At 57.9% G+C, this 22,085-nt stretch overlaps 1 protein-coding gene across 2 annotated transcripts in view; it reads right to left on the minus strand.

Moving 5' to 3' along the window:
* The window catches only part of PPP1R9B (protein phosphatase 1 regulatory subunit 9B), a 16,264-nt gene extending 3,343 nt beyond the window's left edge, over positions 1–12,921 (minus strand). The window contains exons 1-8 of one of the 2 annotated variants that reach the window (XM_032428685.1): positions 12,213–12,917; positions 11,042–12,014; positions 7,009–7,141; positions 5,667–5,787; positions 3,741–3,845; positions 2,555–2,690; positions 1,813–1,965; positions 1,666–1,719 (exon numbers count right to left, since the gene is read on the minus strand). In XM_032428685.1, coding sequence (XP_032284576.1) covers positions 1,666–1,719; positions 1,813–1,965; positions 2,555–2,690; positions 3,741–3,845; positions 5,667–5,787; positions 7,009–7,141; positions 11,042–12,014; positions 12,213–12,418 — 1,881 coding nt within the window. In that variant the 5' untranslated portion in view covers positions 12,419–12,917. Of the gene's footprint in view, positions 1–1,665; positions 1,720–1,812; positions 1,966–2,554; positions 2,691–3,740; positions 3,846–5,666; positions 5,788–7,008; positions 7,142–11,041 lie in introns of both variants that reach the window. The other variant, XM_032428684.1, reaches the window with a different exon arrangement.
* Positions 12,922–22,085: the final 9,164 nt, after the last annotated feature.

Genomic DNA, 22,085 nt, shown 5'->3' on the forward strand with positions numbered 1-22,085 from the left:
CCCCCCCCCCCCCCCCCCCCCCCCCCCCCCCCCCCCCCGCTCTCTGCTCAGTGTATCGCGTCCCCAGAGAAGTCTCCTGGGATTCCCTCCAGCAGCAGCCGCTCCCGCACCCCCCTGCTCCAGGAGCTCAGCGAGCCCGCACTCTCCTGCAGAGCCCCGTGTCCGCTGATGACGGGACAGACACCAGCGTGTACACTAAGCCACGCGAGGGCAGGGAGCAAATCCGCCTCTGCGCACTGCAGGGACTGGAACCGTGCGGGGCGCTCGGAAGGCACTCTACCGGCGTCTACAAATTGAAAGCCTGAACAGACCTTTGACTTGTGCCCCCCCCCGCCCCCCCCCGGCCCCTTCCTGCTCTGCATCCACCCGGGAGCGTGGCCTGTCATCTCGACCTCAGAAATGAGCTCCAACCCGCCCTTCCTCTCCTACCCTCTGCCTGCACTCCGGGCAACCCAGGCCACCATCTCCCCCCCTCCCAGGACACCACCAGCACGGCTGCTTTGCCAGCCTCCGAGTCCTACCCACCCGCATGTCCTTCCACCGCGTAGGCAGTGACCTTTTCCCCCTTCTAGTCCCCCTGTGGCCGCGGGACCAAGGCCAGAGTCCTTCGTGGGGAGTCGGGACCCTGCCAGCCGCAGCCGCCACCCCCACCGGCCCGCTCAGCCTCCCACCCCGTGCCCACGGAAATGGACCCACAGTCAGCGGGCTTCCTCCAGGCTCGACCCTCTCGCCCCCGGGGGGCGCCCTTCCTCGGCCTCAGTCACTAAACCCTGCCTGCCCCCCAAGGCTCAGCTGTGACCTCCTCTCTCTCCATGTGAGGTGGGTGTCCCGTGGCCGTGCGGCCCCCACGAGCCGCCTCTCCCCGCCACACCGGAAGCCCCGTGGCAGTTGGGACACCGACCGTCCAGGCCCAGCAGGGGCCCGGTGCAGACCCGTAAGGTGAACGGGCCTCGAGGGGTGTCGGTGGAGAGTATGTGTGCGTCTGTGTATGTCGCGAGTGTCACCGTCGGGGAGCGCGAGAATGCACATGTCCTGTGACACTTCCGGGGAGAGGGCTGTGCCTGTGTGTCTCCCGGCAGACGAACGTAGCGGGAGGCTACATAGCCGGCTGCTGCCCTGGGTATCGTGTCACGTGAAGCCCGGCCCACTGTCTCCGTGTCACCACGGAGCGGGTGACTCCAGACAGCCCGGTGAGGAGGCCTGGGTCCAGTGTCAGTGTGTATATCCCTGGGTAGCTTACAATGATTGCTGAGCCTGTTTGTAGAGGACAGGTGGGGGACAGGAGCAATGTGACGACATCTAGAGTGACCTGGTGTCACTCGGTCTAGTAGCTAATAGCTCGACTTTTTGTTCAGCACCTTTTACGAGCCAGGTGCTGTGCTAAGGATTTTATATGCCTTGTCTCATTTAATCCTCACGACGGAACGTACAGTGTGGGCACTATTATCATCCCATTCTACAGGGGAGGGGACTGAGGCACAGGGCAGCAAGTGGACGGTGGCACACAGGGGTCCCGAGCTCAAGCTTTTAACACTATGCTCCCCTGCCTCAGAGCAGCTTGTTCTGATTCTGCCTGCGGGTGACAAGTGTCAGTGTCTGCAGGTGAGAGGTGGGGGGGTCATCCCCCCAGCCCTCATTCCCCCCCTCCCCGTGCCACATTCTTACCTTCCTTTTCAGCTGCTGGATCTCTGCCTCAGTCACAGCATGCTTGATCTGGAGCTGTGGGGGCAGAGAGGCGGGTGCTCAGCTCTGGCTGGAGGCAGTCATGGCCTGCCTCTGCCCTCCGCCACCCCAGGGACCCCCTCTTCCCACCTCCTTGAACTTGTGCACCAGCTTCTCGGGCTCCATGTCCACAGGGGACAAGGCATCCTCGTTTTCCGCCAGCTCGAACACCTCGATGGCCATCTCGCCACCCGGGAACGTGGGGCTCAGCTCCTCATCCTCGTCGGTGGCATATTCTCCTGTCTGCGAAGGGAGCAGGGAGGCTGTGCACCCTGCCCACCTCAGCCCCCCTGAGCCCCGAAGAGCAGGGCTTAGACTGGCAACAGCCTGTCAGTGTCAGACCGGGAGCTACCCAGGGCTGTGGGTCACGCCTCAGGGGGCTGGGGCCACCCCGGTGGCATGGTCTAGGTCTTCCCCCAACAGCCTGGTAGTTCCCCCATGAGACTGGGACCCCTGAAGAAACCGCCTGTGCTTTTCCCCTCGCACTGCGGATCCCCTGAGGTCTGGAGCCACCTCCTTCCTCAGATTAGGTCCCCTGAGGGTAGAGGCCATGCCTTCCTCTCAGAGCAGGGACTCGGGAGGGAACTGCATTTTCCTTGTAGGAGCAGGAAGGCTCTTTGAAGACAGAGTGTGACTCCTCCATCAGACTAAGGGTTCTTTGAAGGAAGGGTCTGCATCTCCTCCCTCAGTCTGGGGACGCCCCCAGGATAGGGAAAGGTGCCCTGGCCTCCTTCACGAGGCCTGGGAAAGGCGCCGAGGCAGAGGATGGGTGTGATGCTCCATCCAGCCACCAGGGGGCGATGCTGCTGCCGGCCAGGCCGGGAGTCCCTACCTCCTCGTCATCCTCCCCGTACTGGGCGTATCTCTGCTCCATCATCTCTCGCTGCCATCGCTCCTGTTCTAGGGTCTGCTGAATTAGCTGGGCCACCTCGCTCTGCTCGCCTGGCCGCTCCCGGCCAATCATAAACCTGCAGGGGCACGAGCGTCATCCCCCTGCCTCTGTCTTCACCTGGGTGATACCATTATCCTCCCGGCTGGTGCTCCCCTCTCCACACTCCGACCCTCCCAAGGGAGGTGAAATGAGAGGGCTGAGTCCAGAGGCTGTGGAGTGTTAATAATGAATGGGGGGAGCTGGGGGCTCTTCTTGGGTTTCCTTCCCTGGACAGCCAGAAGGCCCACTAACCCTCGCAGCCAGTTTTGGGGGAGGGGTGATGTCAGCCAAACCCCCAGCTGGGCTGCAGGGGACAGGAGCTCAGGGGCTGCCAGGGCAGGGGGCTCTTCCTCCGCCACAGGGGAGAAAACGAGGCAGGGGAATGGTGAAGCTGACCCGTCCCAGCAGCCTGCTTCCCCACTGCCCTGCCGTGGGCCTGTGGAGGGGTGTCTCCGGTGAGCTCCAAGCCCCCAGGCTTCAGGAAGGGGCGGGATGATGGTGAGTGGAGATTAGGATGGAGAGGAAATAGTGGAACTTCCAGGCACTAGCCCCTCCTCTCCGTGGCCACCCACATCCTGTTTCTCTCCACCACCCTTTCCTGGGGGCAGTGCCCCTTTTAGAGAGGGCAGGGAGTGGTCCCTGAATGTTATGCCAGAGAGGAACAGAAGGAGCCTCTAACCCAATTCCCTCTATTGACAGGGCCGGGGAGGGGAGTCCTCCCGGGATTACACAGCTGGTGAGGAGGGAAAGATGAAGTGCCTGGTGGGGGGACCCCAATTTGGATGGCATTCTCCATGCACATCTTGGTTCTTCAGTGACTGAGTCACGGACAGGCAGGGGAAGGAGGCCAGGTTGGAGGCGCAGCAGGCCATGGGCCTTGGAGCCTGAGCGCCGGCGGCCGGCAGCGCGTGGGGCAGGCCTATGGGTACAGCCATTCCTTCTGGCAGGGAGGCCGTGGAGGCTCCTCTATAAGGTGAGCCACCCAGAGCCTTATCTGGGTGTGGGCAGGCGGGCAGAGAGGCGGGATGAGGGCCAGGCCTCCCGTCTATTCCCACTCCCCACCCAGCCGGGCCCTGCCGGCCCTTACCGCACGCGACCCTTGGTGTTCCGGAGCACGGAGGCCGCAAAGCTCTGGGTGACTCCAACCAGACTCGTGCCATCCACCTCCACCAGGAGATCATTCACTTGGATCCTGGGAGAGGCCACACTGGTTAGGGGACCGTCACAGGGGAACTGGAGCGGAGGTAGCGGTGGTCTCCCTCCATCAGAACCTGAGGCTCAGTCCCCACTGGGTCCTGGTACTTTGTCTACTTGCATGAAATGCATGGGGCCAGAGGGTCAGGGATCAGCTGGACCCACCACTGGGCAGTGAGACCTGGGCAAGCAAATCCGACACAGACAGGCCGGACCAAGCACACTTCGTGTGATAATCACACCCTCGTCCCCTCCTCCATCACACCCGACAGAGTGGTGTGACACCCACAGAGTTCGTGGCCACCACACACACCCAAAGCACAGGTGACACACGGTCCTCTTACGGGTCTGAAGATTTTCTCCCAAATGCCTGACACCCCCATGGCATACTCTTGTGCTCGCCGCACCCTGAGACAGGCGCAGCCCCCACCATGTTCTGGGTGTGGCCGCAGAAGCCCTGGTTCCCCACCCCAGAAGGACAGAGATGGGGGTGGGCCAGCCTGGCCCGCCGAGGGGGATGGCAGGCCCCCTGGCCACCTCCTTCCTCCACTGCCACCCCCCTGCGCGCTCCAGGCCTTCTGTCAGGGCTCCTCTGCGGAAGTGGAGGAAATGGCCTATTGTGAGCGGCTCACCCCCTGGTGCATGTGGGCACTCTCTCCCACGTGCACACACTCCCCACGCTGCCAACAGCCAACAGGGGACCACAGGAACGGCTCTGGAAGTCCAAACTGGGGGGGGGGGGGGTAAGTGAAAGAGCTCGGGTTGTCACCGGCCTTTTGTCCACCCCCCACGCCACCTGGGCCACAGCAGGCAGAAGCTCTAGCAACATGACCCCAAAGCCACCCAGCCCCTACAGGGACACCCACTCATCTCTGTCATATGGAGGGGGTCTGGGTTTGGAGGTGCCACCACAAGCCTCCCCTGATATCAACTGCCAACTTACAACAACGCTGGGGATGCCCCAAAGCCCTTCCCCATGTCCCCCCTGTGATACATACACAGTGGAGTGACCCACGGAGGGGTCGCTGGGTGCCCAGGGCTCCAGGAGGCCCTCCTGAACCTTCAGGCCCCTCCAGCCTCAGAGGCCAAACACAGGTACACACGCTCACACGTGCGCTCACACAAGGAGCAGTCTCCTCCCAGGTACACCACACACCCGCATCCCCCTTGTTCTCTAGGCTCCAGCCATACCTGCGGGCTTTCAGTCCCCTTCCTGGAACCTTTTGCACATTCTACTCCCTCAGCCTAACTAAGTCCGGCTCATCCTCAGGCCTTAGCTCCGACATCACTTCCTCCAGGAAGCCTTCCCTGCTATCCAGAGAGAGCAAGTCCTGCTTTTTATGCCTTCATGCCACCCTGTGCTTTTCCCACATTTGCTGCGTGTCCACTTGGATGTCTGTCTGCCTCAGCACACCACGTGCTTCCCGAGGGCAAGGGAAGCCGTCACTGACTCCCCAGGGCCTGACTCCAGCCCTGCCACAGAGCCAGCGATATTTGCTAAGTGGAAAAAAAAAAAAAAAAAGCTCAGATGTATCCACCAGGAACACAGACTCCACGGCTGTGCTCTCCCTCCCACAGCCCACACACGCCCAAAACCAGGACATACAATGCCTCCGTGCAGCCCCCTCCCCACCCCCCAAAGAATGTAAGCGCCATGAGGGCAGGGTTCCCAGTGGGTTTGTTCACTGCTGTACCCCCTGGACCAGCACCTGGCACAGTAAGGCTCCACGAACACCTGAACCCCACACAGACAGGGGCCCATCCTGGCTCGGTGGCCTGGCCTGCAGCTGACAGCTGATGGGGGAGGGGGAGGGGGTACCTGCCGTCCCGGTGGGCCGCACCACCCTCGGTCACCGTCTTCACGAAGATGCCCAGCTTCTCCAGGCCCATGTCCGCCCCGGCCCCCATGCCGATGATGCTGATGCCCAGGCCCTCGGAGTCTGTGGAGCAGAAAATCAGGACAGGCTGGTGTTGGGAGGTGGGGGTGAGGTGAGGTGTCCCAGCCAGGGCTTGCAGGGGACAGAGTGAGAGACACCCCCCCACCCCCAACCTCACCCCAGGGCACGGCCCGACCTCAGGCAGCAGTCCCCATGCTTAGGGGAGGTCCACAACTGGGGAAGGGACACTGTTCTGTCTACCCCCTCTTTGCCAAGCCAACTGGGAAGCTCCTGGGTCACCCCCTGCCCTTTGCCCCTCACAAGAACCGATGAGCAGCAGGGCATGCTGAGGGGGGTCCAGGCGTCTTGGGGGGGCCAGAGTCTACTGTACACACAGATAAGGGATCCAGAGGGATGGAAAGGCATGGGGGGGGTGGTCTTCTTTTCTACACAGACTCATCCATACTTAGAGTCTCCATGACCCAAGACCTCCTGCTCTTCTCTCCACAGCTGTCCCCTTCTGTCTCATGGGTCTCTGACATCCAAACTCTTATCTTCCCCCACAAACAGGCTCTTCCCGTCTGCTACTCCCTCATGGGGCCTGGGAGTCGCCTGGACTCCTCCCTCCCCCTCACCGTCTCAGCCAGAACCAAATAACCACCAGATCCTGCAGATTCTACCCCCCAAGGATCTCTCAAGTACATGCACTTCCCACATGGCCATCATCTTGTCCACACTGTGGTCTCTCTCCATCCACTTATGACCCTTCTCCCCCCAGCACAGCCTCACGTGGTCCTTCTAGAATACCTTTCCCACGCCTTGCCATGGTTTCCTGTCCATCTTAGAGAACAGTGTCCTCCACATGGTCTATTAGGCCCTGCATACCCTTCTTGCCCTCGTGATCAAAATGTAGCCAAGCCTCTCCTCTCTTTCCCACATGCTCCCCTGAATTCCCATCTTCAGAGCTCAACGCCAGCATAACTTCCTTGGGGACCCCACTGACCTGAGTCCACGTGCTGTCCTAGCGGCCCCTCCCGTTCCCTGCCCTGCACCTATTGCAGCATGTAAGTGAGCTGGGACGGCTCCTTCAGCGCGTGGCCCTGGGGACCTGGCACCCGAAGGAGCACAGGGTACGGCAGGCCCAGGGGAGGGGGGGCGGGGGCTGCTGCAGTCGCTTGGCTGGGGGCACTGACGGGGGACCAGGGCAGAGCTGGCGCCAGAGAGGCGACCACCACCACCGCCCCCGCCGCCCCTGCGGCCTGGCCCCGGCCCCCGGCTTCTCACCCTTCTCCAGCTCCACAGGGAACAGCTCTAGCCTCTCCACACGCTTCTCCAGCTCATACTCAGCCGAGGCGGCCATGGGGTCCACGTCCTCATTGCGCCGGTCGTAGTCCTCGTTGGAGTAGGTACTGAACACCTGCGGGGGGGCCGCTCATCAGAGGCAGGGGCAGGGCTGATGCCCGGTGCCCGCCGGCGTTCCTCTCCTGCTCCGGGCCTCCCCCAGCCCCAGCATGACCCCAGCTCTGGCGGCAGGCCCTTCTGCTGCTCGAGCCCGCAGGGCCCCGGAGAAAGGGACACAGTTGCCCCATCCACACCATTATTCTCCCCCACAGCCCCAACTGGCGTGCGCATGGCTGCTATAGAAAGAAAGGAAGGGCAATCCTCGAGAAACCAGCCGACTCAGGAAGCCAGACCTCCAGGTCAGAGACAGACCAACAACAGACTGGGGCAGAAAGAAACACAGGGAGCCAGAGAGCCAGACAGACGGCGGGAGAGTGGAAAGAACAGGCTGAGCAGGAGTAGAGGGGCAGAGGAGGAGGGGAGTAAGAATGGAGAAGATCCTGGAGGATGCCAGATGGGGAGAGAGGGGGGAGCGGGTGTGAGACGCAGGGACAGGGGAGGGAGGAGGAGAGAGAGAGGAACAGAAGAAGACGGGGGCACCCAGGACCCAGCTGACCTGAACCTGAAGTTGAAGCCAGGGTGGGGGAGGGAAGCAGAAAAGATCACCTCCACCCTCCCATGGAGAAAGGGCAGCCCTCCACTTGAGGTGTCCCTCAGGTGGCAGGAGGTGGATGGGGGAGAATGAATCCCACGTGGCCTTGCCTGCATGACCAGGCCTCAGTTTCCCTCCCGAGAAGCAGCTCTGAGGTGTGCCCCTTATCCCCAGTGCACTAGAAGGCCCAGGCCAGAGGCCCAGGACCCTGGTGAAAGCAAGGAGCTCAGGGAGGTGGCAGCCTCTCTGACTTTGTCCCCAGTGAACCCAGTCTGCACGGGGGCCCTAAGGCCAGCCCTACCTTGTTGTCCCCTCTACCCCTCTGCTGTCCCCTTCCTGTGTCTCTCAGTGAGAAGGGGAATTCCAAACCTCCTCCAGAGAACAGAGAGGCTAGGGCAGGGGCTCTGTGGGAGTGCCTAATTCTGGGTCCAGGCGGGGGTACCCCCAGTGGGAGGTTAATGAGCACCATTTGGGGTACCATGATGCGTTCATGCTTCATGGCCTGCAGCGACAGGTTGGCACCACTTGGAGCCAAGCGGGGGCGAGAAAGGGTGGGAGCAGCTCTATCAGACGGTTGGGCCTGAGGCCTGAGCAGCTGGAATGGAGCTCCGTGTCCCCCGAGGCCCCTGCCAGGGCCCCCTCTCCTCCAGGAGCAGGCCCATGGGCACCCTGGCAGGCAGCAGACTTGTGTCCCAGCCTTTGTCTGGGCTCACTCAGTGTCATCCTCCACTCCCCCCCACCAGAGCCTCGCTCCCACGGTGGGGTTTCACAGGATTAGAAGTGCAGCTGGGAGGGGCCTATGTGGTCACTTCACTCACTGCCCTCGATTTCACTACATCAGAGAAACCAAGCTCGGGCCCTTAGAGCTCGTCGTCAGTCGGGCAGTGGTCGGACTGCCCTCCTGACATCTGGCCATTGGCCTCCGAGCCCCTGGAGGGATGCGCCATCCAGTTTGCACACAGCATAAGGTGCCAGGTCTGCTGCCAAGGTCACCTGGGTCAGCCAGGGGCAGGGCAGGATGAGACTGCACCCAGCTGGGCCCTGGTGGGTGGGTCACCTGTGACTCTGTCCCCCCCTTGCACTCATGCCCTGGGCTTGGCAAATCGGCTTTGGCCCACTTTTGCATCTGAGTCCCCTGCCCCTCACCTTCTGCTCCAAGGGACAGCGTCCCTTCATCCCTCAGTCTTTGTGGTGCCCTCCCCGATGCGTGTGTGTGAGGCAGTGAACACACTGTGACCTCCAAAACACCCTCCCAGCCTGCCCCGGGCTTTGCCCTCCCCGCTCTTCTCAGCTGATCAAATCCTGCCCCCTGCAGGAAACCCAGGCCTCGGGCTCAGAGGCCCCAGACCGCCCCTCACATTGCCCACCATGACGTGCCCAGCCGATCAGCGGCTTGGGCCCCGTCCCCTGCCCCAAGTGACAACATGGAATTGGGCTCTCTGTCCTCAGCAGAAGCCTCCACAAAGGCAACAACTGGGTCATTCGCAGGGCACCAGACCCGGGAATCAGTGTCAATGCAGGGTGGGGGCAGGGAGGGGGAAAAACTGGAACCCACTGTCCAGGGTGGGGAGGAGGAAATCCCCAGCGAGGTCAAAAGTCAGACACGCCAAGGCGGCACCACGGACCACTGGCTCCCGCACTCGTGTGAGCAAGAGTCACCAGGGACCAGGGAGCACTGCTCCAAATCATGCGCTATTTTTTACCCAAAAATCAGGGTAAGGTGTCAAATATAGACAGTCAGAGGCCCAGGACTGAAAGACCAACAAACTCCATCTCTGGATCAGGCCGCTCAGAGAACTGGTGATTGGGGGGGGGGGGGGGCCTGACTCCTCAGGTCCCAAGAAACTCCCTCATCCTCCATTCCGTCCAGGATCCCGTCCAGGATCCCGTAGCCCTCAGGACAGGGAGGGAGGAGGAAGGACTTATAAGGTCGCAGCCCCAGAAGGGGGAGGGCTGGCCTGGCGGAGTAGCATCTTTCAGGCCTTGGCTGGGGTGGGGGCGGGGGAGAGGGGCAGCCGCTGATACTCCAGGAGGGCCGGGAGGAATCGTGGGCAGCCTCAGTGTCCAGGAGCAGTTATGGAAACTTTGAGCAGACAGACGAGGGCTTGGCTGGGGAGAGGTAAAGGCAGGGTCCAGGCCTAGGAGAGTCTGGGGCCTGGACACCCTCCTGCAGCGGACCCGGTGCTGGGCACAGCTGAGCCTGGGGCACTGAGAAAGGGCCATCTCAGCTGGATGCGCCAGCCAAGATTGGAGGGTGGCAGGAAGCAGGGGTGACCTAGGGCTCCTAATTCTCCCCGGGAATGTCCCCACCACCCACACTGGCACTGTTCTGAGGATCTCAGGGCGTTGGCACAAGCCACGGACCAGTCGCCAAGAGTGGTGGTGCGGATGGGGGAAGAGACCCCCAAGGCGGCAGCTCCCATCCGTCTTTCAGGGCACCCAGAGAATGTGGCAAGAGCGCTTGGAGCTTGCCAAGGCCATGGGAGTGTGCCCTACTGAGCAGCCAAGAGCAAAGGCATGTGGTAGCTGCCGAGCATCCTGGGGGCTTTCCCGGCCCCACCCCTCTGTTCTGTGCCCTGCCCAAGGCCCAGCCCCCTCATGGGCCAGGCCAGGCGCCTGCTGCCTGCGGAACCCAACACCTCCACCTCCCCAGCTGGCCCAGCACAGACCCCAGGGAACAGGGCCCCAGCACCAGGCCTCTCCCCCACCGCCAGTCACATGGCCCCAGCTCCGCTCACCCTCAAAGACCTGCTTCCCTCTTTCACTTCTGCAAACTTGGGGTGGGGGCTACAGACAGGATGGAGGAGGGTTGCGGTCCCCTACACCTTCGTTTTAGGAAGTTCTTGGCTCCTCCCTCCTCTATAGGGGGAACGCAGGGGGTGTTTCTAAGCTCCCCCACTCCCGCCCCCCCCCCCGGAGTGGAGTAAGGACCAACGTGGGGAGGGTCTCCTGAGGACACATACACAGACACACACCTTCCCACCACCCAAGCCCCAGCCTCAAGCAGCCTCTGGAGGAAGAGAGCCTGGGAGAGAGGAAGGGGAAGCAGGTGTCCGGGATGCGGGTGCGGCGGAGCCAGGGCGAGGCAGCAGGCAGAGGAACCTGAGGGCAGGTCGGGGCAGGCCGCCCTCGTCTCGGGCCTGAAAATCGTCCCCCTCTGACAAACAGCTGGAACTCCCCCACGCCCCCCTCAGGGTGGTAACTTCTGGGAAGGGGGCTGGGTGGCAGGGGCTGACTCAGCCTGCCAAACCCGGCTGGCAAGGCGGGGGCGACGGCGTGCACGTGGCAGGGGCGGCGCGGGGGCGGGGAGGGGGGCTCACTTACTTGGATGGGCGCCGTGCTGAAATGGATCTTCCGGCTCGGGGCCGGGTCCTCTTCCTCCGAGAGCCCCGGGATCTCCACGCACCCCGACTCGGGCTCGTAGGGGGGCTCCCCATCCTCCTCGTCTTCTTCGTCGTCCTCCTCCAGGGCACTTCCCCCAGAGTCCTCCCCCAGCCCACTGTAGGCGCTCACGTCCACCAAGTCTGCCTCCGAAAAGTCCTCCTTCTTGGACTCATCCGCCTCCTCCGGGGCCACGTCCGGGGCCCGGCCATTGCCTACCCCTCTTTCAGGCGCCGCCACGGTCGCCGTGGCCTCCTCGGGGGCCGCCTGGGCCTTCTGCTCCTCCGGCGCGGGGCTGGCAGTGGTTGCCAAGGTGCTGCCATTCTCCAGGGCCGCGTGGACCGTCACCTCCGCCTGAATCACCTCCCCGGGCGCCGCCTCGGCCTCAGACTCCCCGCTCTCCTCCACCTCCACCGGCTTGATCTTGCGCACCTCCCGGGGCTTGGGGGGCGGCCGGGCAGGGGCCACTCGGTGCTGCGGAGGCTGCTGCCCTCCAGGGCCGCGTTCCTTCTCGGCCGGCGCATCCCCCGACGGGGCGGGCGGCGGCGGCGGCGGCGGCTGGAACACCCGGGACCGCTTACTGACCAGCTTCGAGTTGACCTGGGGAGCCCCGGCGGCCGCGGCCCTGGGGAGCCCCGGCCCACGGTGGAGGCCGGTCCTCGAGTCGGCCTTCTCGAAGACGGCGCTGAGCTGGCTGACCGTCGGCGACACGGCGTCGGCGTCCAGCTTGTCCAGCGCCTCGGTGCTGCCGTTGAAGCGCACCACGACGTCCAGCTTCCGGTCCTGCAGGCCGGCGCGCTCCTGCCTCAGCAGCCGCCGCGCCACGGCCTCCTTGTCGCCGCCCGCGGCCGCCGGGACGCTCCGTTCGAACAGCTTCCGCGTCTCCTGCAGCCGGGACGGCGGGTGCGGCGGCGGCGCGGGCTGCGCCGAGGGCGCGGGCTTGGAGTCGAAGCGGCTCACGCGCTCCGACACGCTGGTGCCCAGCTTGAGCAGGGCGCTGTGGTCCACGTTCTCGTTCAGGCTGCTGGCCCGCGGCAGCGACAGGCGCACGCCGCGCTCGGGCGCCCGCGGGGCCTCGGTGGGGCCCGCGCCGCCGCCCGCCTCGCCCGGCGGCCCCGCCGTCGTGCCCATCTGCAGGAACATACTTTTGATGCGGTGGACGTTGGAGCCATATTTCTTGTGGTGGGCCGCCTTGGGCGCCTCGTCGGGCCCGGGCGCGTCGGGCGGCTTCAGCGCCTGGATGCCCGCCTCGTAGGCGCTGCGGTGCGGGGAGGCGCTCCGGAGGGGACCCCCGGGCCCCCGCGGCTCCGTCTTCATCATGGTGGGGGGAGACGGGGGCGCATCCCCTCGCTTCCCGCTCCCCCCCTCCAACAGGCGGCTGGCCAAGTCGGGACCACCGCCCCCTCCCCCCGAGAAAAGAAACCCCGGAAGGCCTTTTTTAGGCTCCCCCCAAACCAAGCTGCCAAAAACAGTTAACCCCGCTTAAAAAAGGGGGGGGGGGAATCTCCGAGCGCCCTGTGTGGGTCGCCTCCCCCAATCCAGCTGCCACAGACAGCCAGCCCCTCTTTCAGAGCCCGAGCGGCCTGCTACGGTCGCCCCCACCCAAATTAGAAAAGCGGCGGCGGCCGGGGCCGGTGGGACCGCGCGCCCTGCCCGCGAAGCAGCGGCGGAGGCGCCGGCTCACATCGTCCGAGGCGGTGTCAGCAGGGCTGGCAGCCCGGGCGTCCCCCACCCCGGCCGGGGGCCTCGGCTCTCGGGGGGCCCGGCACCCCGGCGCCCATGGCTGCTCCGCCGGCCCGGGCCGCTCCACCGCCGCGCCACCCTCCCTCCCTCCCTCCCCCCCGCGCCCCGAGCCTCGGTCTTTCTCTGGCTCTGCCCGAGCGGCGGCTGCCCGAGACCGAGCGGCTGCCCTTCTCGCCGCCGCCGCTGGGGGACTGGCACCTCTGGGTCCTAAAGGGATCGGATTTCCGGGGCCGGAGTCTGTGAGCCCTCCCCTTCCCCTCCTCCCGAATGTATCCCCTCCCCTGCCCGTCCCTCCCGACTGCCTGACGCTGACCCCTCCGGTCCTGGCCTGTCGTCTTCAGCCCTTCCATCCCAACCTCTGACTGCGGCTTATCACAACCCACAAAAGCACAGCCCCACCAAATACTGGGGGAGACAATCCAGCCCCAGTGGTCTCAGTGTGGGCCCCTCTCCTCCCCAAATGGGAAGGGAGATTAGTGGGGCGGGGCAAAGGATCGTTGCCTTCAAGGCCCTTGGAGTTCCCTATTGTGGTTCAAGACCATCAGCCTCAAAATCGCTGGGCACTTTAAAATTTTTTAAATTCAGATTTCTGGGCCCTCCTCCAAACTTTGGGAAGCAGAATCTCAGAGGCCGGCCCAGGAATCTGCATTTTAACAATTTCTCATGGAGAACCTTTTGCAATCTTCTAAGGTGTGAAAGTTTAGCCCAGGGTTTCTGGCCTTGTGGTGGAGGAGGAAGGAGAACAGAGAACGGAAATGATCCTCATCCCCCAGGCGGCAGCCCAAAGCTGGCCTTTGCCCCTTGGCAGTTTGAAAGGGGGTGTCCTGTCGCCAGCCTGCCCTGCACCCGGGGAGGGGGTGGAATCCCTGTCTTCAAGCCCCTACCTGGGCACTCTTGCCTCTTAAACAGGAAGAAGGAGTTTGGGAGGAGGAATTCTGGAGGCCTGGGGCCAAAGTTTCACCAGTGAGAGCTCTAGCTTGGGTCTCTGATCTAAAGGTTCCTGGCCACTGTTGTGCAAGTGTGTGTTAGGGAGGCAGGGGGAAAGACGGTAGTGACCTACACATCCCCTGTCCTGGCAACCCAGAAAGCTGTTGTGATGCTCTCCCCAACCCCCATATAATACACAGCAGGGAACCTGGGGCTGCCCCCTACCCGTCCCCAGCTGCCAGGGCTGGGAGTTAAGGTCCACCCCCTAGACCGTGACAGGTCCAGATGCGCTGCTTCACTCCACAGATCCCAGGAAATGATGAACAGTGCGGAACCTAGGACCCAGAGAACAACTCAGGCACAAAGCCTCCCCCCACTCCCAGCTGCTTCCTGCATCTCGGCCTTCCTGCGGTCTCTGCCTCCTCCCCCGCCCTCTTCTCTTCCATCCTCTTCCTCTTCATCCCAATCTCCCACTCTCTCCCCAGCTTGCCTAGAATTGCTGTTGTAGGGAATCCTCCCACTACTCCACTGTAGGGGTGTCTGTGGGTTTTGCGGGATATAAGCCGGTTAGCACGTGCAAAAGAGTGTGGGGGATGGGGTGTGGGAAGCTGCCTGGGAATCCTGAATATTGGGACGGGGAGGGGCCTGGAACCACAGGATTGGATCCCGAGGCTAAGAGAGAGGGAAGATTTGGGCTCTGAGCAGAGACCGGAAATGAACCCAGACCTCAGGCTTTCCCGGGCCACCTGCCTCTTTGCCCAGCTGCACAGGACACTTCCCCCTCCCTGATTTCATACTTTGGGATGGGACAGACTGAAGAAGCCATCCTCAACCTCCCCTCCCTCCTAACCCTTTTTAGAAGATCTTTCAGGAACAAGCTTTGGGACTTGGGTTTCCAAGTTCAAAGTCTGGGACTGGAAACCTGCCTCCCCCGCAGGCCCCCCAACCCCACTGTGGAATTTGGGGGAGACAGAAACCTCACTAAGTTGAGGGATGGGAGTTTGGGCATTGTCCCCAGAAGTTCTTGTGTGGACTGGAGGAGGGCGCAGGCCCCTGGGTGTTCTGCCCAGAATCTCCCACACCCTTTAGTGAGTCATCTTAACTGGTCGCAGCCCAAGGGTCTGGGCCCACGCTTCTGGCCAGGTGGGAAAGCCAGCTCCTAAGGGTGGGGGGAGGAGCTGAGAACCAGCAGTCAGTCCCAGTGACCCTGGGACCCCGGACACCTCCAGCAGCAGCTCGGGGTGAACAGGAATTGCTGGGATGCTTGGATCTCCCTTGTCCTGAGACTTCCAAAGGAGAAACCCTTTTAAGTGCTTTGGGATGCGGGAGGGTGGAGTCGCCTGAGCTTGGATGGGCTGAGGCTAATGAGTGGGATTATTATTTCATGGGCTCCTGGTTAGCTCAGCGACACCCCAGCCAGAATGCCCGAAGAAGCTTTTATGGATCCATAAGTGCTTTACCATCGCTCCTTCCCTGGGGTCAGGCACCAAGCTGGCTGGCCTGCAAGACTAGGGTGGGGAATGGGGTATTATCTCCTTCATCCCCTCCCTGCCTGCCTAGAGCAGAAATCCCACCTGCCAGGAGGGTGAGGAGAGCAGGTTGGGAGGGTCATCATCCAACTGGAAAGGTTTAAACCTAATTTTCATTCCTCTGGCTGTGATCCTCACCTCTCCTTCTGTTCAGCAACCCACAGTGACTTAACCATCCTTTCTGTTGCCCTTTGTGGAGAAGGCTTTGATGGCCAAGTTGCCTGGTGGTCTTTAAATGGTGGTCCTTGGACGCCTGGGTGGCTCAGTCGGTTAAGCGTCTGTCTTTGGCTTAGGTCATGATCCCAGCATCCTGGGATCGAGTCCCACATCGGGCTCCTTGCTCAGCGGGGAGCCTGCTTCTCCCTCTGCCTGCTCTGCCTACCTCTTCCCCCGCTTGTGCTCTCTCTCTCTCTCTCTGACAAATAAATAAATAAAATCTTTTTAAAAAGTTAAAAAAAATAATAAATGGTGGTCCTTCCTCACCTGGCCCTGGAAGAGAAGGGAGGTTCCCAAAGTTGACCCAGGAGATAGGTTGCCAGAGTTCAAATCGTGGCTCTACCACTTGCTAGCTGTGTGACCTTGGAAAAGTCACTTGGTGTCTCTGCCCCGGGAGGATAAACTGGGGAAAGTGGCTGGAACACAGAAGGTAGGGGGTGTGGGGAAGGAGATGCCTTTCCCAGTCCTTGCTAAAAAGGCTGGAGGCCCTCGACCCTTCTCCTGATAGAGCCCCTCCCTGTTTTCCCACCTACCCCCCAGATCTGATGAGGGCCCTCTGACACTGTTCCTTGAGGCCTGCCAGTTTTAAACACCAGGTGTAATGGGTGATGAAGGAAGGGAGATCTGTGATAAGTCCCAAGCCCACAGTGCCCTGGGCTCAGGCCTGGGCTGGGCGCCAGGCTGGCTTCTCTTCCCAGCCCTGGGGCCTTGAGACTTGGCCTCTGAACATTGTGTTTCTGTGGCCATAGTCATCTCAGCAGAGCTGGCCTGGACCCTGCCCTTCGACCACTTTGTGGGGAGCCAGTGGTCCCTGCCCCAATCACTCCCCTTCATCTGTCCTCCTTGGCCAGGGACTTGGGCAGATAAGAAGATGCTGGAAAGGCTTATGTGTTGTTACATGACTGCATAGAGGAAAACTTAAGTCCAGGATGTCAGTGCTGGAGGGGCCTTCCATGGCCCTTAGCTGACCCGTTCCCAGGGGGAATGAGGAGGGCTGAGACGTGCAGAGGGAAGTGACTTATCCAGTTTTAGAGGAAAGACCAGGCTATGGTTCACAAGGTCTGAACTGAATCATAGTTTCACCCAGTTGCCAGGTGACCTGGGGCTGGTCATTTCCCCTCCCCAAGCCTAATTTCCTCAAAAAGCTCAATTTGAATGTCTGAGTGTGTCTTCTGAGTGCAGAGACCCTGGGTCTCGTCTGCTCTGTGTGGGGCAGAGCACAATAGGGCTCTGAAGCCAGACTTTGTTCCCAACCTGCCACTCCCCAGTTAAGGGACTGCAACAAATTTCTTCACCTGTAAAATGGAGACAACAGAGCAGCCTCATAGTGCTGTTGATTAAATGAGTTCTGTGAGGGCCTTATACATTTAGAACAGCTCCTGGCACAAAGCAGGAGCTTGGTGAGCCGGCTGCTACCGATTGCGTGTGTATCTGAACACGCATGGAGGTGTGTGCCCATGTGTGAGCAGGCGTGGCCAAAATGGGCGTCAGTGTTTGCATCTCTGTGTGGGTCTTCATGAGACTTCCAGCCTCTTGGTTCCTTGTAAGGTCAATTATATGGAAATCTGAGACAGAAACATCCCCTGCCTGCAGTTCCTCCAAATCTTTGGGGGTCATCCCCAGAGTGAAGGTAACCTCTCTTCTCTACTTGCCAAAGGTTTTTCATTCCTGCCTCTTGGTGCCTCAACTCTCCCGCTCCCTGTGCAGGGACAGGGGTCCCTGGAGACCCACCCACAGAAGGTGTGTGTGTGTGTGTGTGTGTGTGTGTGTGTGTTGGGATGTGGGGAAGGGGTGGGACACAGGAAAGATTTCTCCAAGTCATCAGTTGCCTTAAAAGAAAGCCTATATTTAGCCAGGCTTACAGGGCCTGTAAATATGTATTTTGCAACGCAGACAGCCATAGCTGTGGGAGCTCTGGAGATATGCAGGGAGGTCAGAGACAAAACTACCCGGAAAGATTGGGCAATGTAGTTTGTCATCAGCAGATTCGAAGGACTCTTTCTACTGCCGGTTCCAACTGCTAATAATATACATTCCTGTGTTTCGATGGTGGTTTCTATTTTTCATCTGCTCTCTGGATCTTGTGCAGTGGGTGCCTGAGGAGGAGACTGGCTCTGAGTTACCTTCCTCCCCCAGCCTTTTGTCTCACCTGCTCTGGGGCAGGGAAAAGAGCATCTTGCCCAGGCCAGCTCCTTTCCCGACTGGCTCTGCCGGGCTCAGCCTAGCATGTACCTGCACAGGAACAACCCCCAGAGGCCAGCTCTCCCGGCTCCTACACTCAACCCCTTGCACTTGAGGTGACCTTGAGGGGACAAATCCGGCCGCTTCAGAGCAGCTCTCTTTGAGAAAACTCTTCTTGCTTTAAAAAAAAAAAGCATATATATATAAAGTATATATATATGTTATATATGTCATTTTAGTTTGAAAAGTTTCTTCAAAAATAAGAAAAGTTCAGCAAATCACATAACAAACAGAATTTATAAATGCTGGGGTGCCTGGGTGGCTCAGTGGGTCCAGCATCTGCCTTTGGCTCAGGTCATGATCCTGGAGTCCTGGAATCGAGTCCCGCATCGGGCTCCCTGCTCTTCAGGGAGTCTGCTTCTCCCTCTGCCCCTCCCCCTGCTCGTGCTCTCTCTCTCTCTCCCAAATAAATAAATAAAATCTTAAAAAAAAGAATTTATAAATGCTAGCATTGTGTCATTTTTGCTTCAAGTTCTTTCATAGGAAAGGACATGAAAGTTGGTTCTTTCTCTTTCTCTCTGTCCCATTGCCCACTATACCCACTGTCACAAATTTGGGATGCACCCTTTATAGTCCATAATTTATTATTATTATTTAAAGATTATATTTATTATTTATGAGAAAGAGTGCGTGCGAACGAGTGGGGGGGGCAGAGGGACAAGCAGACTCCCCACTGAACAGGAAGCCCCACAAAATGAGGGCCTCCATCCCAGAACCCTGAGATTACGACTTGAGCTGAAGTCAGATACTTAACCGACCCAGCCATCTGGGTGCCCCTATTATAATTATTTTTAATTGTAAAATACATAAAATTTGCTATTTTAACCATTTTAAGTGTTCAGTTCAGTAGCACGAAGTACATTCACATTGTTGTGCAACCATCACCACCATCCATCTCCAGAACTTTCTCATCTTCCCAGCTGAAACTCCATCCCCGTTAAACACTAACTCCCCACGTCCTCCTCCCCCCCAGCCCCTGGCAACCACCATCCTACTTCCTGTGTCTATGAATGTGACAAGTCTTGGTACTGCATGCAAGGGGAATCATACAGCATTTGTTCTTTTGTGCCTGGCTTATTTCACTTAGCATAATATCCTCAGGGTTCATTCGTGTTGTAGCATCAGAATTCTCTTCCTTTATAAGTCTAGCCCATAATTGGATTTTTTCCCTACACGTTGAAGTATTCATAAAATAGCAGACAGTAGGGCGCCTGGGTGGCTCAGTCGTTAAGCGTCTGCCTTCGGCTCAGGTCATGATCCCAGGGTCCTGCGATCGAGCCCCGCATCGGGCTCCCTGCTCAGCGGGAAGCTGCTTCTCCCTCTCCCACTCCCCCTGCTTGTGTTCCCTCTCTCTGTGTGTCTCTCTCTGTCAAATAACTAAATAAAATCTTAAAAAAAAATAGCAGACTGTAATGCTTTCTGTATTATTAATACGTACAAAAGAACCATCTTCCTGTGTGGATCATCTTGCAACATTTTTTCCATTCGGTGTCTTTTTCACAAATGGAGCCACACTGATACATGTGGATTCCTTCACCTTAACTTCTGTTTGGTATTTCATCATAGGAATAAGCCACAATTTATTTATCAGTTCCTCTACTGAAGGGCATTTGAGGTGTTGCTGTGTTCTGCTATTATAAACAGGGGTGCGGTGAGCATCCTTGTACTGGTGTGAATCCACCAGGAGAGCAGATACCTCGGAGTAGAGAGAGCCAGGGCTGTGGGCAGGCACACTTTCTACTCCTCTCTTCTACTCCTCTCGTTCTGCCTGACTACTCTGTCCAGCTACAGTGCCACTTTATGCTCTCGCCACCAGCATTGTACAAGGTGTCCCGTCTGACCACATCCTTTCCAACATCTGCTCTTGTGAGACTTTATTTTTGCCAGTCTGATGGGTGTGAAGTGATACCTCATTTGAATCTGCATTCCCTGCCTGTGAGGTCGAGCCTCCTATCATGCTCAGGGGCCATCCAGGGTTCCTCTGGGCGAAATGCTTACGTTCATATCCTTTGCTAGCTGTTGCAACATTTTTTTTCTGGTGCACCTTTTGATACGAGTTATAGAAAGCCCAACTAAATGTGGTTTAAGCAAAAAAAGGAATTTTATGATTTCACATAACAAGAAGTCTTAAGGTTGGTTAAATTCAGAATCTCAGCTGGGACCGTCAAGAACCATCTTTCCACAAAATCTTCCTCATCGTGTTGGCTTACCTCTTAGACCAGCCCCCTCAAGGTCCACAATGGTGGCCTCCCCTCAGGTGTCTTTTGCAGACAAATGTCCAGATGTAGAAGAAAGTGGTCATTTTCTTCTCAATGTCTCTTTCCCAGAGGCCCCACAGGAGATCTCCCTTCCCGTCTTGGTGGCCAGAACTCCATACATGTCCACACCTAAACCAACCACTGACCGGAGGAACTGAATTATCATGCTGTTTTTGGACTGATCACCATTTACCTGATGCAGCTGGGGAAGGCCCAACCTCCCCAAAAGCCTAGACTCCGGATTCCTGAATCAGACCAGGGTTCCATTAGCAGGGAAGAAGGGAAGGAATGCTATTTGGGGTGGCACGCAAAAGGTCTGTGCTTTCCTTATTGATTTGTAGGGCATTCTTTATATATCTTGGATACTAACCTTTTTGTTGTTTGTTTATTTATGTATTTTTAATTCTAATAATTTTTTTAGTACAGTTGACACATGTTACATTATTTTCGGGTCCTTTTATCTGTTTTACATGCTGCCAACATTGTCAGCCAGGCTGTTGCTTGTCTTGTAACTTTGTTTATAATGTTACAGCAGAAAGCTTTCTCTTCTTCTTCTTTTTTTTGTAATGTAGTAAAATCAATCTTTTGTGAGTTGCATCTCTTCTTGTCTGAGAAATCTTTTCCTATCCTGAGATCTCCTACATTTTCTTCTGAGTATTTTAAAGTTTCGTTTCTTTCACTTTTAGGTCTTTAATCCATCTGGAATTAATATTTATGGATAGTGCAAAGATTTTTCATTTGAAAAGCCAATTGTCACAACACTTTCTATTAGTTGTCCCCTCTCACTGAGTCGCAGTGCCACGGACATCATAAATCACATTCCCACATATGCTTGGATCTGTTTCTGGGCACTCTATTCTATTGATCTCTTTGTCTAGCCCAGCACCAATACCACATTGTTTTAATTACTATTGCTTCTAAATAGGTCTTGGTATCTGTTAGGGGCTTATTCTTTTTCAGAATTGTCTAGCCTCTTTTTGGTCCTTGGCTCTTCTGTATGAATTTTAGAATCGGCTTGCCTAACTCTCTGAAAAATCCTATTGGGATATTCATTGGACTCGCACTGAATCAGAAGATTAATATGGAGAGAATTTTCTTCCTGACATTGAGGCTTCTCATCCCTAAACTGAATACATCTCTCCACTTATTCCTTTTAAAGCCTATAGTTTTTATACTTTTACAATCTATCATTTTGCTTCATAAGTATCTGTGAGTTTTTTGGGGGTTCTGTACCATTTTGTTATTGCTAATTATGTATTTTTAAAAAGATATTACAGTTTCTAATAACTTATTGTTAGTGTTAGTGTATGCTACTGTTGGATTTTGTATTTTATTTGTATTTGGATACTAAATTTTGTCCAGCAATCTTGCCAATCTCCCTTAACAACCCTAATAACATGCCTGTAGAATGTCTTGGATTTTCTATATAAATAATCATACCATCTGCAAAAAATTGTCAGAGATTTTGTTTCTTTTATTTTCCTAATCCTCCTATCACTGAGCGGTGGCTTCTAAATCGGACTTCTCCCAGCTCTCAGGCTGTGCCAGCGGCTTGGCCCTGGGCAGCTACAGTCTTGCACCTTCCGTTCTAAATAAATAAAAGACCCCTTACTTTCTCCAGAGCTTTACAGTTTACAAAGCACTTTTGTTTTCATTATCTCATGGATCCTTATTACCCCCACTTTACAAAGACGGAGTGTCTCTTCTCCATGTCCAGAGATCTAGCTGGGCAGAATGCTGTGCTGTGAGCCCTCTGACAGTCCCTCCCCTTCTCTGTTTCTCCTGTAAGCTAGAAAGTTTGGCCAGGGATGGTCTCTGGTATTCTCAGACTCATGATTGATTGCTCTGGGCGGTCACAAGGCTCAAGTAACCTCTTTGAGCGCTGAAGGCCAAAGATAAAAAAAAGGGAGGAGGAATCTGGGTACACTTAGGTCCTCAGACTCGTGCCCTCAAACGTCGTGGAGGGTGGGGAAATAGGGACATGTCCTTGGAAGTCGGAGGGTTGATACAAATGATGGGGATGGTGGGAAAGAGGGCATTGTGTCCAGGCCCCCCCCCCCCCCCCCCCCCCCC

The sequence above is a fragment of the Phoca vitulina genome, unplaced genomic scaffold (genome assembly GCF_004348235.1).
Source record: "Phoca vitulina isolate PV1807 unplaced genomic scaffold, GSC_HSeal_1.0 scaffold40, whole genome shotgun sequence".
NCBI lineage: Eukaryota > Metazoa > Chordata > Mammalia > Carnivora > Phocidae > Phoca > Phoca vitulina.